Genomic DNA, 16,344 nt, shown 5'->3' on the forward strand with positions numbered 1-16,344 from the left:
GAATGCTTAGCTGAACTTGTAAAATAAAAACAAGAAACACAAATAATAAAGTAAGCACTCGGCGCCTCGACTGAACCAGCCAGGCAGAACAGGCGCCACGTGTCTGAACAGGCCACGAGACGGAAGATCTGAACCCAAGCATAACCAGCCTTTAACAGGGCCATAGATGTCAAGCTGCCTAAATCCTCCCTCAGAGGGGAAGAGCATAACAGACAAAACATAGGAATAACATGTCCTTTAACAACTTCCGCAGAAGTAAACCGCGATAATCTATCCCAGAGATAGTTCCCGAAAGAAACAATCAAAAATTAAAGTGATCCTAACTGGATAAAGGAAAATATAAGGCATCCCGTAGGCAAACGCCTAAGAAGAAACAGGCATACCCGCAGGACCAGCCAAATGGAACCCTGAACTTCCAACAAAAACTGGGAAGAATCTCAACAACCGACAATCAGGAGATTACGCCATCCCCATATGTCTGAGGTGAACCATTTGAAGCAGAATACTGCGGATTCCCATATCCGTTAAGGATAGGATCCTCTAATTACTCAAAAAGGTGTCTGAGTAAAACGTAAAGGCGCGCTATAATGTAACAAAGGGCACAACACTCAGGGACAGCTACACCCAAAGGGAACTGTATAGGCCCACCCAAGGCTGGGAGACCCGGGACAATCAGCATGAGCACATATGCAAACTAACGTCTGGGCTTTGCAGACGCATAATCGCCAAAAATGTGAAAGCGAAAACGAGCTGCAACTGTAAGGAGGGATAAACATAATCTGGGTTACCCACATGTGTAGTAGTAGTAGGGTGCGGTAGGGAACTCGCCTCTTGGAGGACAGGACCCCCTGAGGCGGATGGCTCAGCAGACCCTTGATTCCCCAAGCCCGAGGAACAAGGCGCTCTAATACGGCATATGGAACATAACTGATTGACCTGTATCAACTATGCCAATTCGCATTCTTCCATAACTGGATAGAGAATATAATAATATGGACTAAAGAAAAATCTAAACGGCACCTGACACCCACAATGGCTGGGGCCACTCACCACCTCCTAGAACCAGACCCAAATTTTTCAGTCGCCACACAGTCAGGAATGCGGAAATGGAAGACCAGAACATAAACACGTACAGTCACAAGGTGTACTGTACAGTCCAAAAAAAGTGCGCCCAACCATAAGGTTGCGTCACTTCCAAAGGCCCCTATGTTCAAAGCCAAGAGCCCAGTTAACACTACACATAAGCAGATTGAATCACATAAACATGATTAAAAAAAAACCCTGTTCAATAATCCCCCTCGGGAGATATTAACCCTTGATTCTAAGAACCAAAGGAGCCTCACTGAGGCCCTATTTTTTATACTTAATAAGTCCCGCAGGATAGTACCTTACAGGAAACAAATAAGGTACAGTACATTTAGATGAAGTAACATGAAACGATCTTACCAGAATCTACGCCGTGGAACAGGAACACAGCCCTTTAAGTGTGACGAATAGAAGCAGCGACTCCGCCATGGACTTGAGAGAAGAAAGCAGGCAGTGAAGCGAAGTTCGACAATGCCAATTGCTTGTGGAGCTGTTAATATGAGTCGGGATGGTTTCTCTGTACTCTAACTTTCATCCAGGCTCTCACTGAGAGGCTGACAGGATTACTTAAAACTCCCGTCCTATGTCGATCAGTACTACCCTCCATAACAGACAAAACAAACTTCTGACACTTCTCTGCCAACCTCCTGGGATGAAAGGCAAAGAATGACTGGGGGATAAGGGGAGTGGGAGGAGTATTTAAGCCTTTGGCTGGGGTGTCTTTGTCTCCTCCTGGTGGCCAGGTTCTTATTTCCCAAAATTAATGAATGCAGCTGAGGACTCTCCATTTATGAAGAAAAAAAAAAATCACATTATTTTACGGTTTCTATAACTACAGTATGTGTTTTGTTTTTTGCATATTGGGTAGTTAGACTCTCCCTACAGGTTACCCATCTATTTGGGTCTCTTTCTGTTCAATAAAAACTGGTCTTCTCTAATTATGGATTTGGAAAAGATATATATATATATATATATATATATATACACACACATATACATACATACATACATACACACACACACACACACACACACGTCACCTGATGTGTAGTTGCTTTGCAGTTTGAACAAAGCAAGACTGGTCCGTTTCTTTTAGTACTTCCTGGGCATATCCAACAAGTCCGTTATTTTCTAAGAGCCCCTGATACTCTTCCATTTGATTTTGCAGTTTCTCTAATCTCATGGTTTTTGAATTTTGAATTGATTTTAGAACAAAGGATTTACGTTCTTCCAAAATATTAAATAATTTATCAAAATTGTAAGTTGCTTCTTCCAAAGCTTGTTCTCCATTGCACTAATAACAAAAAAGGAACATTAATACATCTTTGTATATGTCCTCTATTTTACACTAATGTATATAGCAATTGGTATATAGCAATTGTGAGAAAAAAGGGGCAGTGTTTAATATTCCAGAGTATATAATGAATAAATGTCTTTGTTCTTCTGGATAAAACATAAATTATGCTTACCTGATCATTTCATTTCTATCTGTACGAGGAGAGTCCTCAGCTTCATTCATTACGTGTGGGAAAAAAATACCCAAGCTCGAGAGGACACTGAATGAAAACGGGAGGGTAAAAAAGAGGCGGACCCTAGTCTGAGGGCACCACAGCCTGTAAAACCTTTCTCCTAAAAGCTGCTTGAGCCGAAGCAAAAACGTAAAATTTGTAAAACTTTGAAAAAGTATGTAAAGAGGACCAGGTAGCCAACTTACAAATCTGCTCCATAGAGGCCTCATTCTTGAAGACCCAAGAAGAAGCCACAGCTCTAGTTGAGTTAGCTGTAATCCTCTGAGGAGGCTTATGCCCCGCTGTCTCATAAGCCAAGCGAATCATGCTCCTAAGCCAAAAAGATAGGGAAGTGGAAGAAACCACATCCAAGTTATGAAGTAACCGTTCCTTTGACAAAGAAGGGTTAGGACACAAGGAAGGAACTACAATCTCCTGATTATTGTTGCGATCAGACACAACCATAGGGAGAAAACCCAACCCAGTGCAAAGGACAGCCTTATTAGGCATGAAAAACCAGGTAAGAAGGCTCACAATGCAAGGCCTCCAACTCAGAGACTCTGTGTGCCGAAGCAATAGCAAGTAGAAAAAGAACCTTCCAAGACAGTATCTTAATGTCAAGAGAATGCATAGGCTCAAACGGAGCCCTCTACAAAACCCTAAGAACCAGATTCAAACTCCAAGGAGGAGCAGAATTTCTAAACACAGGCCTGATCCTGGATAGAGCCTGAACAAAAGACTGTATATCAGGAAGCTCGGAAAGCTTCTTGTGTAACAACACAGATCGAGCCGAAATCTGTCCCTTTAAGGAACTGGCGGCAAGTCCCTTCTCCAAACCGTCTTGGAGGAAGGAAAGTATTCTGGATACTCTGACTTTATGCCAGGAATATCCACGAGTCTCACACTGGAGTAAGTAGGTCTGGGTAGCTATCTGGGTAGCTTGAAGTTGAGTATGGACGCCATGAGATCTATCTCCGGAGTCCCCCATCTGTTGCAAATCTCCGCAAACACTTCAGGATGAAGAGACCATTTCCCCGGATGAAACAATTGTCTGCTGAGAAAATCCACTTTCCTAGTTGTCCACACCCGGGATGTGGATCGCTGACAGTGAGCAGTTGTGGGTTTCCATCCACTCAAGAATCCGAGATACATCCCTCATGGCTACGGAGCATCTCGTTCCCCCATGATGGTTGATGTAAGCCACAGAGGTAATGTTGTCCGAGTGGAATCTGATGAACTGGGACGAAACCAGGAGGGGCCAAGCCCTCAGAGCGTTGAAAATCGCTCAAAGTTCCAGGATGTTGATCGGAAGAAGCAGCGATTCCCGATTCCACGTGCCCTGTGCCTTCCTGGCACCCCAAACAGCTCCTCATTCGGAGAGGCTCGCGTCCATAGTCACAATCTCCCAGGATGGTCTCAGGAAGGATGATCTGGATGGAGCCACTAAGACAGGGATTCCCTCGACTGGTTGTCCAGAGATATCTGAGTGATCGCCGTTCCATTGCCTCAGCATGCACAACTGAAGAGGTCGTATATGGAACCTGGTGAATGGAATGACATCTATACTGGATACCATGAGCCCAATCACCTCCATACACCGGGCCACAGATGGCCTTGAGGAGGTCTGAAGGGCAAGACAGCTGGAGGCAATTTTGCAACGTCTCTTGTTGGTCAGGAATATCTTCATGGATATGTAGTCTATTATTGTACCTAGGAACTCTACCCTGGTACTGGGATCCAGAGAACTATTTCCTGAGTTTATCTTCCATCCATGAGATCGAAGAAGAAGAGGAGCTCTTGAATGGTCCTCTGCCAGCCGGCAGGACAGAGCCTGGACCAGGATGTCGTCCAGATAAGGTGCTACTGCAATATCTCTGGATCTCGCCACCACGAGCAAAGTTCCCAGAACCTTCGAAAAGACTCTTGGAGCAGTAGCCAGACCGAAGGGCAGAGCTAAAAACTGGAAGTGCTTGCCCAGAAAAGCAAATCTTAGGAACTTGAAGTGATCCTTGTGTCTTGGCACATGAAGGTAAGCATCCTTCAAGTCTATCGTAGTCATGAGCTGACCCTCTTGTGCTAATAGCAGAATAGACCTTATCGTCTCCATCTTGAACAATGGGACCGACAGAAACTTGTTTAAGCACTTTAGGTCTAGAATCAGGCGAAACGTGCCCTCCTTCTTTGGGACCACGAAAAGGTTTAAATAGTACCCTCTTTTTGCTAGAGGTACCCGTACAATTACTCCAAGAGAGGAGAGATCCCTCACGCACTCTAGGAAGGCATCTCGCTTTTCTGGTCTTGACGATAGATTTGACAAGATGAACCTGCCCCTGGGAGGGTGAGTTTTGAAACCTATCCTGTAACCCTGGGTAATAACCTCCAGAACCCAAGGATCCTGCACTTCTCTCGTCTAAGCCTCCACAAAAAGAGAGTCTGCCCCCTACGAGATCCAGAGACAGATCGGGGGCCGCCCCTTTATGCCGATTTTGTCTCAGAGCTTCTTGCTCTGCTTGGCTTTATTCCAAGACTGAGATTTTTTCCAAGATCCCTTGGACTGCTCGGGCTTCGCGGCAGGCTGCTGTCGTTGGGACTTGTCCGAACGAAAGGGACGAAAATTGGACCCCTTAGGTTTATTCTTCTTATCCTGCAGTAGAAAGGCACCCTTGCCCCCCGTGACCGTGGATATGATAGAGTCCAGGCCTGGACCGAAAAGAACCTTACCCTTAAATGGAAGTGAAAGTAATCTAGATTTGGACGTCATGTCAGCAGACCACGACTTCAACCACAGGGTCCACCGGGCCAGAACAGAAAAGCCTGATGTCTTGGCATTCAAGCAAATCTGCTTATTTGTGTCACAGATAAATAAATTAGCTACCATCAGGGCCTCAATTCGTTCCTGTATCTCATTGAGGGGAGTCTCCACCTTGATTATCTCTGACAGAGCCACACCAATAGGTAGAGGCTCCCGCAGCCGCAGCAACCCCTGCTGCAGGCTGAAATACAAACCCTGTGTGCTGAAACATCTTTCTTAACAGGGTCTCCAATTTCTTATCCATGGGTTCCTTAAACAACAAACTATCCTCAAGTGGGAAAGTGATGCACTTAGCGAGCGTGGAGATAGCTCCATCCACCTTAGGGACAGAACCCCACAATTCTAGCTTAGAATCAGGAACAATTTCTTCAACGAAGAAGGGTAGAAAGATGAACCAAGTCTCTCCCATTCATTTTTTATAATATTCGCCATATTTACGGGAACCAGGAAAGTCTGGGGCACCACCATGTCCTCATAGACCTTATCAAGCTTAGGAATAGAAGGTTCCTCCGGTAACTTCAGTTCCTGGAACCTCTAGAGTAGCTAACACCTTTTAATGAAAAGCATAAGTGTTCCATCCTTAACCTAAAGTCTGGTTCTGCCACAGCCGGAGGTTTAGAGGCCGCAGATTCCGATCCATAGAAAGAGTCCTCCGAAGTATCGGAGTCCTCTGCATCAGTGGATAATCTAGACTCAGATACATCCAACGGAGTAGATGACCCATGGGGAGGATATCAATGTTTAACCTTTCGCTTAGCAGTGCAAGGTAAAGCACTGAAGGCTGCAGACACCGCAGTTTGCAACTGATCAGCAAAATCAGGTGGCCACAGGGCCCTCCTGTGGGAGGATTAGTAGTGCACTGGGGAGCTGCATGTGTATTCAGAGATAATTGTAGGGAACGCACCACACGGGACGGAGACCCCCTCAGAGGTGGACGGCTCAGTGGTACTAAACAACTTGTTCTTTTAGATATCACTATTCTATCAAGGCATGTGGATCATAGTTGAGCAGGCGAATATACCGTAGCCTCCTCACAATAAACATAGTCATTAGATTTAGTACCCTCTAACGCATCAGAGTCCTCCATATAGCTTGCACCTTTAATACGGACTATAGAAAAAATAAATGGCACCTTTATACCCCAATGGCCAGGGCACTCACCAACTCCTATGACACAGGTTCACAGAGAAACCGCTTTCATCTCCTGCAACCGACAGTCAGGAAAAGAAAGAGAATGAAGCCACACCCAGTCACATGGAGTGCCATGCAGAACCGCCCCTGCAGCCGAGAAAAAGCACACCAAACTAAACAGGCTGCACAGAAGTCAAAATGAAGAAAGAACCTGACTGTTCACACAATGCCAGAGCCACAACTCCCATATGTTGCAGCAAAAAACACAAAGTATTCATGTATAAATCCCCCCCTGTTTAATAATCACCTTCCGGAGATATTAACCCTTGATTCTATGCAGCTAAAAGGAGTCACACTGTGACCCTGTCTTCTTGCATTATCATTACAGTATAAAAATTTAAACAATCTTACAAGAATCTACGCCGTGAAACAGGAAAACGGCCTCTAAAGTTTGACAGTGTTGTAGCATTGCTCCTGACATGGACTTGTGTGATAGAAAGCAGGCAGTGAAACTCATCAACACTGACTGCTTAAGGAGCTGTTAATAAGACTCTGGATAGTTTCGCAGAAAGACTCTCCCTGCACCTCCAGACCCTAACATTCATCAATGCTCTCACCGAGAGGCTGACAAGACTACTTAAAACTTCAGTCCCATTCCAAAGAGTACTACCCTCCATAAGAGACTACTCCGAATCTTGCAACACTTCTCTGCCATCCTCCTGTGACAAAAGGCAAAGAATGACTGGGGGACAAGGGGAGTATGGGAGGTATTTGAGCCTTTGGCTGGGGTGTCTTTGCCTCCTCCTAGTGGACAGGTTCAGTATTCCCACAAGTAATGAATGAAGCCATTGACTCTCCTCGTATTAAGATGGAAATGTACCTTTTCAATTATATCATCTTTGAAGTTCAAGCTTCACTCTGGAGAAAGCTAATCAATTATTTACAGCAAAATGACTAGTATGTTGTGTTAGAAACTGTAAATTAGATTATATTTACAGAAAGTTTAAAGACATTTACAATATACAGTATATAACATGCATGAAACCCACAAAGCTTGATGTATTCTTTGCATTCCTTTAAAATGAATGGTCCTTGGATAAAAAAAAATTAAAAAAAAAACACAATTTATGCTTACCTGATAAATTTATTTCTCTTGTGGTGTATCCAGTCCACGGATCATCCATTACTTGTGGGATATTCTCATTCCCAACAGGAAGTTGCAAGAGGACACCCACAGCAGAGCTGTAATATAGCTCCTCCCCTAACTGCCATAGCCAGTCATTCGACCGAAAACAAGCCGAGAAAGGAGGAACCATAGGGTGCAGTGGTTAATGTAGTTTAAATTTAAAAATTACCTGCCTTAAAATGACAGGGCGGGCCGTGGACTGGATACACCACAAGAGAAATAAATTTATCAGGTAAGCATAAATTGTGTTTTCTCTTGTAAGGTGTATCCAGTCCACGGATCATCCATTACTTGTGGGATACCAATACCAAAGCTAAAGTACACGGATGAAGGGAGGGACAAGGCAGGAACTTAAATGGAAGGAACCACTGCCCGTAAAACCTTTCTCCCAAATATAGCCTCCGAAGAAGCAAAAGTATCAAATTTGTAAAAATTTTAAAAAATATGAAGCGAAGACCAAGTCGTCGCCTTGCAAATCTGATCAAAAGAAGCCTCATTTTTAAAGGCCCAAGTGGAAGCCACAGCTCTAGTGGAATGAGCTGTAATCCTTTCAGGAGGCTGCTGTCCAGCAGTCTCATAGGCTAAGCGGATTAAGCTTCTTAGTCAAAAAGAAAAAGAGGTTGCCGAAGCCTTTTGACCTCTCCTCTGTCCAGAGTAGACAACAAACAAAGCAGATCTTTGACGAAAATCTTTAGTAGCTTGTAAGTAAAACTTTAAAGCACGGACCACGTCCAAATTGTGTAACACAAGGATGGAACAACAATCTCTTGATTGATATTCTTGTTAGATACCACCTTAGGTAAGAACCCAGGTTTGGTACGCAGGACTACCTTATCCGTATGAAAAATCAGATAAGGAGAATCACATTGTAAGGCAGATAGCTCAGAGACTCTACGAGCCGAGGAAATAGCTACCAAAAAAAGAACTTTCCAAGATAAAAGCTTGATATCTATGGAATGAAGAGGTTCAAACGGAACCTCCTTGAAGAACCTTAAGAACCAAGTTTAAGCTCCATGGTGGAGCAAAAGGTTTAAACACAGGCTTGATTCTAACTAAAGCCTGACAAAATGCTTAACTAGCTGACAATCCTTTTTCCAAACCTTCTTGGAGAAAATATAATATCCTAGCAATCCTGACCTTACTCCATGAGTAACCCTTGGATTCACACCAATAAAGATATCTACGCCATACCTTATGGTAAATTTTCCTGGTGACAGACTTTCGTGCCTGTCTAAAGGTATCAATAACTGACTCGGAGAAGCCACGCTTTGATAAAATCAAGCGTTCAATCTCCAGGCAGTCAGCCTCAGAGAAATTAGATTTGGATGGTTGAAAGGACCCTGACGTAGAAGGCCCTGTTTCAGAGGCAGAGACCATGGTGGAAAGGATGACATGTCCACTAGATCTGCATACCAGGTCCTGCGTGGCCACGCAGGTGCTATCAGAATCACCGATGCTCTCTCCTGCTTGATCTTGGCAATCAGTCGAGGGAGCAGAGGAAACGGTGGAAACACATAAGCCAGGTTGAAAGACCAGGGCGCTGCTAGAGCATCTATCAGTGTCGCCTTGGGATCCCTGGACCTGGATCCGTAACACAGAAGCTTGGCGTTCTGGCGAGACGCCATGAGATCCAGTTCTGGTTTGCCCCAACAATGAATCAGTTGTGCAAATGCCTCCGGATGGAGTTCCCACTCTCCCGGATGTAAAGTCTGACGACTTAGAAAATCCGCCTCCCAGTGCTCTACACCTGGGATATGGATAGCCGATAGGTGGCAAGAGTGAATCTCTGCCCAGCGAATTATTTTTGAAACTTCTAACATCTCTAGGGAACTTCTCCTTCCCCCTTGATGGTTGATGTAAGCTACAGTCGTGATGTTGTCCGACTGAAATCTGATGTACCTCAGAGTTGCTAACTGAGGCCAAGCCTGAAGAGCCTTGAATATCGCTCTTAGTTCCAGAATATTTAATGGAAGGAGAGACTCCTCCTGAGTCCACGATCCCTGAGCCTTCAGGGAGTTCCAGACTGCACCCCAACCTAGAAGGCTGGCATCTGTCGTAACAATTGTCCAATCTGGCCTGCGAAAGGTCATACCTTTGGACAGATGGACCCGAGATAGCCACCAGAGAAGAGAATCCCTGGTCTCTTGGTCCAGATTCAGTTGAGGGGACAAATCTGTGTAATCCCCGCTCCACTGACTGAGCATGCATAGTTGCAGCGGTCTGAGATGTAAGCGTGCAAACGGCACTATGTCCATTGCCGCTACCATTAAGCCAATTACTTCCATACACTGAACCACCGAAGGGCGCGGAATGGAATGAAGAACCCGGCAGGAATTTAGAAGCTTTGATAACCTGGACTCCGTCAGGTGAATTTTCATTTCTACAGAATCTATCAGAGTCCCTAGAAAGGAAACTCTTGTGAGTGGGGATAGAGAACTCTTTTCCTCGTTCACTTTCCACCCATGCGACCACAGAAATGCCAGTACTACGTCCGTATGAGACTTGGCAATTTGGAAGTTTGACGCCTGTATCAGGATGTCGTCTAAATAAGGGGCTACTGCTATGCCCCGCGGCCTTAGGACCGCCATAAGTGACCCTAGAACCTTTGTAAAGATTCTTGGGGCTGTAGCTAATCCCAAGGGAAGAGCTACAACTGGTAATGCCTGTCTTAAAAGGCAAACCTGAGAAACCGATGATGATCTTTGTGTATCGGAATGTGAAGATAAGCATCCTTTAGATCCACTGTATTCATATATTGACCCTCCTGGATCAGTGGTAGGATGGTACGAATAGTTTCCATCTTGAACGACGGAACTTTGAGGAATTTGTTTTAGATCTTTAGATCCAAAATTGGTCTGAAGGTTCCCTCTTTTTTGGGAACTACAAACAGATTTGAGTAAAAACCCTGTCCCTGTTCATCCTTTGGAACTGGATGGATCACTCCCATAACTAGGAGGACTCGTACACAGTGTAAGAATGCCTCTCTCTCTCTCTCTATCTGGTGTGCAGATAATTGTGAAAGGTGAAATCTCCCTTTTGGGGGGGAAACTTTGAAGTCCAGAAGATATCCCTGGGATATAATTTCCAACGCCCAGGGATCCTGAACATCTCTTGCCCACGCCTGGGCAAAGAGTGAAAGTCTGCCCCCTACTAGATCCGTTCCCGGATAGGGGGCCGTTCCTTCATGCTGTCTTAGAGGCAGCAGCAGGCTTTTTTAATTGCTTACCTTTTTTCCATGTCAGGTTTGGTCTCCAGACCGTCTTGGATTGAGCAAAAGTTCCCTCTTGTTTATTATTAGAGGAAGTTGATGCCGCACCTGCCTTGAAGTTTTGAAAGGCACGAAAATTAGACTGTTTCGCCCTAGATTTGGACCTGTCCTGAGGAAGGGCATGACCTTTTCCTCCAGTGATATCAGCAATAATCTCCTTCAACCAGGCCCGAATAGGGTCTGCCCCTTGAAGGGAATGTTAAGTAGCTTAGATTTTGAAGTCACGTCAGCTGACCATGATCTAAGCCATAGCGCTCTGCGCGCCTGTATAGCAAAACCAGAATTCTTAGCCGTTAGTTTAGTCAAATGAACAATGGCATCAGAATAAAAGAATTGGCTAGCTTAAGTGCTCTAAGTTTGCCAAGTATGTCATCCAATGGAGTCGCTACCTGTAAAGCCTCTTCCAGAGACTCAAACCAGTACGCCGCAGCAGCAGTGACAGGGGCAATGCATGCAAGTGGCTGTAGGATAAAACCTTGTTGAATAAATATTTTCTTAAGGTAACCTCTAATTTTTTATCCATTGGATCTATAAAAAAAAGCACAACTGTCCTCGACAGGGATAGTATTACGCTTTACTAGAGTAGAAACTGCTCCCTCCACCTTAGGGACTGTCTGCCATAAGTCCCATGTGGTGGCGTCTATTGGAAACATTTTTCTAAAAATAGGAGGGGAAGAGAACGGCACACCTGGTCTATCCCATTCCTTATTAATAATTTCTGTAAACCTTTTAGGTATTTGGAAAAACATCAGTACACACCGGCACTGCAAAGTATTTATCCAGTCTACACAATTTCTCTGGCACTGCAATGGTATCACAGTCATTCAGAGCAGCTAAAACCTCCCTAAGCAACACGCGGAGGTGTTCAAGCTTAAATTTAAATGTAGAAATATTAGAATCAGGTATCTTTCATGAGTCATTAACATCACCCACTGACTGAAGCTCACTTTCCTCAGCTTCTGCATCTTGTGAGGTAGTATCAGACATGATTCTTAAAGCGTCAGTATGCTCTGCATTTTGTCTCACCCCAGAGCTATCTCACTTACCTCTAAGTTCAGGTAGTCTGGCTAATACCGCTGACAGTGTATTATCCATGACTGCCGCCATGTCTTGTAAAGTAAACGCTATGGGCGCCCTAGATGTACTTGGCGCCATTTGAGCGTGAGTCCCTTAAGCGGGAGTCAAAGGGTCTGAAACGTGGGGAAAGTTAGTCGGCATAACTTCCCCCTCGTCAGATTCCTCTGGTGATACATTTTTTAAAGACAGAAAATGATCTTTATTGCATAAAATGAAATCAGTACATTTGGTACACATTCTAAGAGGGGGTTCCACCATGGCTTTTAAACATAATAAACAAGGAGTTTCTTCTATGTCAGACTGTTTATACAGAATAGCAATGAGACTAGCAAGCTTGGAAAACACTTTAAATCAAGTTAACATGCAAATATAAAAAACGGTACTGTGCCTTTAAGAGAAACAAATTTTGTCAGAATTTGAAAAAGTGAAAAAATGCAGTAAATCAAACGAAATTTTTACAGTGTGTATAATAGGCTAACAGAGCATTGCACCCACTTGCAAATGTATGATTAACCCCTTAGTTCAAAAAACGGATAAAAAAAAACGAAATAGACGTTTTTTAACAGTCACAACAAACTGCCACAGCAAGCTGTGGCCCTACCTTCCCCAATAAACGACTTTGGAAAGCCTTTGGGCCCTTTAGAGATGCCCTATAGCATTCAGAGGGCCTTTGAGGGAAGCTGGATGTCACAGTTTGTAATTTTAACTGCACCAACTGTAACTTTTATACTACAACAGATGAAATTGTTTCTAGTCAAAATTTAAGCCAGCCATGTGGAAAAAACTAGGCCCCAATAAAGTTTTATCACCAAAGCATATATAAAAACGATTAAACATGCCAGCAAACGTTTTATATTGCAATATCATAAGGGTATTACCCCTGGGAGTAAGCATGATACCAGTCGTTATTAAATCACTGTATTCAGGCTTAACTTACATTAATCCGGTATCAGCAGCATTTTCTAGTGTTTTCCATCTCTAGAAAAAATTATAACTGCACATACCTGATAGCAGAATAAACTGCACGCCATTCTCTCGCTGAAGTTACCTCATCTGTGTAATCCCCTCAGACATATGTGAGAACAGCAATGGATCTTAGTTACAACCTGCTAAGATCATAGAAACCTCAGGCAGATTCTTCTTCTATTTACTGCCTGAGATAAAATAGCACAACTCCGGTACTATTTAAAAATAACAAACTTTTGATTGAAGAAAATAAACTAGCTATATTTAACCACTCTCTCCTACAACGTCCTTGCTTGTTGAGAGTTGCAAGAGAATGACTGGCTATGACAGTTAGGGGAGGAGCTATATTACAGCTCTGCTGTGGGTGTCCTCTTGCAACTTCCTGTTGGGAATGAGAATATCCCACAAGTAATGGATGATCGATGGACTGGATACACCTTACAAGAGAAAATAAAATGAACACACGTGTCAAAAATATTTAGTGGATTTAGGCATTTGGTTAAAACAGACGGGTTTCAAATATAGGTTTACACTTTTCGATAGTGATAAAGCAAAGTCCTTGTCAGTTTAGCCATTCATATGTCAGCAAATAAATTTGTAGTTTTTACTTTTGTTCTTCCCAATTGTGATCCCATTTAAAAAAAACATAATAATAATGGCTGCTGTTGCTGGCTTGTAGCAGTAGCTAATACTTTAGGGTTAAGTTTATGTCAATAGCAGTGCTTATTTATACAAAGGATCTTAGTCAAAATTACTTTTTAGTGGGTTACTAAAGGGTTAAACGTAAGCAGTTTTTTTGTATTATGTTGCTTTACAACTGATGAATGGGTTACCAAACTAATATAATTGGGGAATGAGTCACAGAGCTAATGCCATATAATTTGAGTACACTACTACTCTAATCATTATGCCAAAGTATACAAAAGAGAACTGTTGTATTTGATCCCTTTATGACCTCAGACAGGTACTTTATTTTCTCCAACATAGGTGTGTCCGGTCCACGGCGTCATCCTTACTTGTGGGATATTCTCTTCCCCAACAGGAAATGGCAAAGAGCCCAGCAAAGCTGGTCACATGATCCCTCCTAGGCTCCGCCTACCCCAGTCATTCTCTTTGCCGTTGTACAGGCAACATCTCCACGGAGATGGCTTAGAGTTTTTTAGTGTTTAACTGTAGTTTTTTATTATTCAATCAAGAGTTTGTTATTTTGAAATAGTGCTGGTATGTACTATTTACTCAGAAACAGAAAAGAGATGAAGATTTCTGTTTGTATGAGGAAAATGATTTTAGCAACCGTAACTAAAATCCATGGCTGTTCCACACAGGACTGTTGAGAGCAATTAACTTCAGTTGGGGGAACAGTGTGCAGTCTCTTGCTGCTTGAGGTATGACACATTCTAACAAGACGATGTAATGCTGGAAGCTGTCATTTTCCCTATGGGATCCGGTAAGCCATGTTTATTACGATCGTAAATAAGGGCTTCACAAGGGCTTATTAAGACTGTAGACTTTTCTGGGCTAAATCGATTCATTATTAACACATATTTAGCCTTGAGGAATCATTTTATCTGGGTATTTTGATATAATAATATCGGCAGGCACTGTATTAGACACCTTATTTCTTAGGGGCTTTCCCAAAGCATAAGCAGAGCCTCATTTTCGCGCCGGTGTGGCGCACTTGTTTTTGAGAGGCATGGCATGCAGTCGCATGTGAGAGGAGCTCTGATACTTAGAAAAGACTTTCTGAAGGCGTCATTTGGTATCGTATTCCCCTTTGGGTTTGGTTGGGTCTCAGCAAAGCAGATACCAGGGACTGTAAAGGGGTTAAAGTTTTAAAACGGCTCCGGTTCCGTTATTTTAAGGGTTAAAGCTTCCAAATTTGGTGTGCAATACTTTTAAGGCTTTAAGACACTGTGGTGAAAATTTGGTGAATTTTGAACAATTCCTTCATGTTTTTTCGCAATTGCAGTAATAAAGTGTGTTCAGTTTAAAATTTAAAGTGACAGTAACGGTTTTATTTTAAAACGTTTTTTGTACTTTCTTATCAAGTTTATGCCTGTTTAACATGTCTGAACTACCAGATAGACTGTGTTCTGAATGTGGGGAAGCCAGAATTCCTATTCATTTAAATAAATGTGATTTATGTGATAATGACAATGATGCCCAAGATGATTCCTCAAGTGAGGGGAGTAAGCATGGTACTGCATCATTCCCTCCTTCGTCTACACGAGTCTTGCCCACTCAGGAGGCCCCTAGTACATCTAGCGCGCCAATACTCCTTACTATGCAACAATTAACGGCTGTAATGGATAATTCTGTCAAAAACATTTTAGCCAAAATGAACCCTTGTCAGCGTAAGCGTGGCTGCTCTGTTTTAGTTACTGAAGAGCATGACGACGCTGATATTAATATCTCTGAAGGGCCCCTAACCCAATCTGAGGGGGCCAGGGAGGTTTTGTCTGAGGGAGAAATTACTGATTCAGGGAACATTTCTCAACAGGCTGAACCTGATGTGATTGCATTTAAATTTAAGTTGGAACATCTCCGCATTTTGCTTAAGGAGGTATTATCCACTCTGGATGATTGTGAAAAGTTGGTCATCCCAGAGAAACTATGTAAAATGGACAAGTTCCTAGAGGTGCCGGGGCTCCCAGAAGCTTTTCCTATACCCAAGCGGGTGGCGGACATTGTTAATAAAGAATGGGAAAGGCCCGGTATTCCTTTCGTCCCTCCCCCCATATTTAAAAAATTGTTTCCTATGGTCGACCCCAGAAAGGACTTATGGCAGACAGTCCCCAAGGTCGAGGGAGCGGTTTCTACTTTAAACAAACGCACCACTATACCCATAGAGGATAGTTGTGCTTTCAAAGATCCTATGGATAAAAAATTAGAAGGTTTGCTTAAGAAGATGTTTGTTCAGCAGGGTTACCTTCTACAACCAATTTCATGCATTGTCCCTGTCACTACAGCCGCATGTTTCTGGTTTGATGAACTGATAAAGGCGCTCGATAGTGATTCTCCTCCTTATGAGGAGATTATGGACAGAATCAATGCTCTCAAATTGGCTAATTCTTTCACCCTAGACGCCACTTTGCAATTGGCTAGGTTAGCGGCTAAGAATTCTGGGTTTGCTATTGTGGCGCGCAGAGCGCTTTGGTTGAAATCTTGGTCGGCTGATGCGTCTTCCAAGAACAAGCTACTAAACATTCCTTTCAAGGGGAAAACGCTGTTTGGCCCTGACTTGAAAGAGATTATCTCTGATATCACTGGGGGTAAGGGCCACGCCCTTCCTCAGGATCGGCCTTTCAAG

At 43.3% G+C, this 16,344-nt stretch overlaps 1 protein-coding gene across 2 annotated transcripts in view; it reads right to left on the minus strand.

Annotated features, from left to right (window-relative positions):
- The window catches only part of TRIM36 (tripartite motif containing 36), a 367,128-nt gene that overhangs the window by 81,430 nt on the left and 269,354 nt on the right, over positions 1–16,344 (minus strand). For both annotated transcript variants that reach the window (XM_053701564.1, XM_053701563.1), the window contains one exon: positions 2,127–2,380. In XM_053701564.1, the coding sequence (XP_053557539.1) occupies positions 2,127–2,380 (254 nt within the window). The remainder of the gene's footprint in view (positions 1–2,126; positions 2,381–16,344) is intronic.

Source organism: Bombina bombina, chromosome 2 (assembly GCF_027579735.1).
Source record: "Bombina bombina isolate aBomBom1 chromosome 2, aBomBom1.pri, whole genome shotgun sequence".
Classification (NCBI taxonomy): Eukaryota; Metazoa; Chordata; class Amphibia; order Anura; family Bombinatoridae; genus Bombina; species Bombina bombina.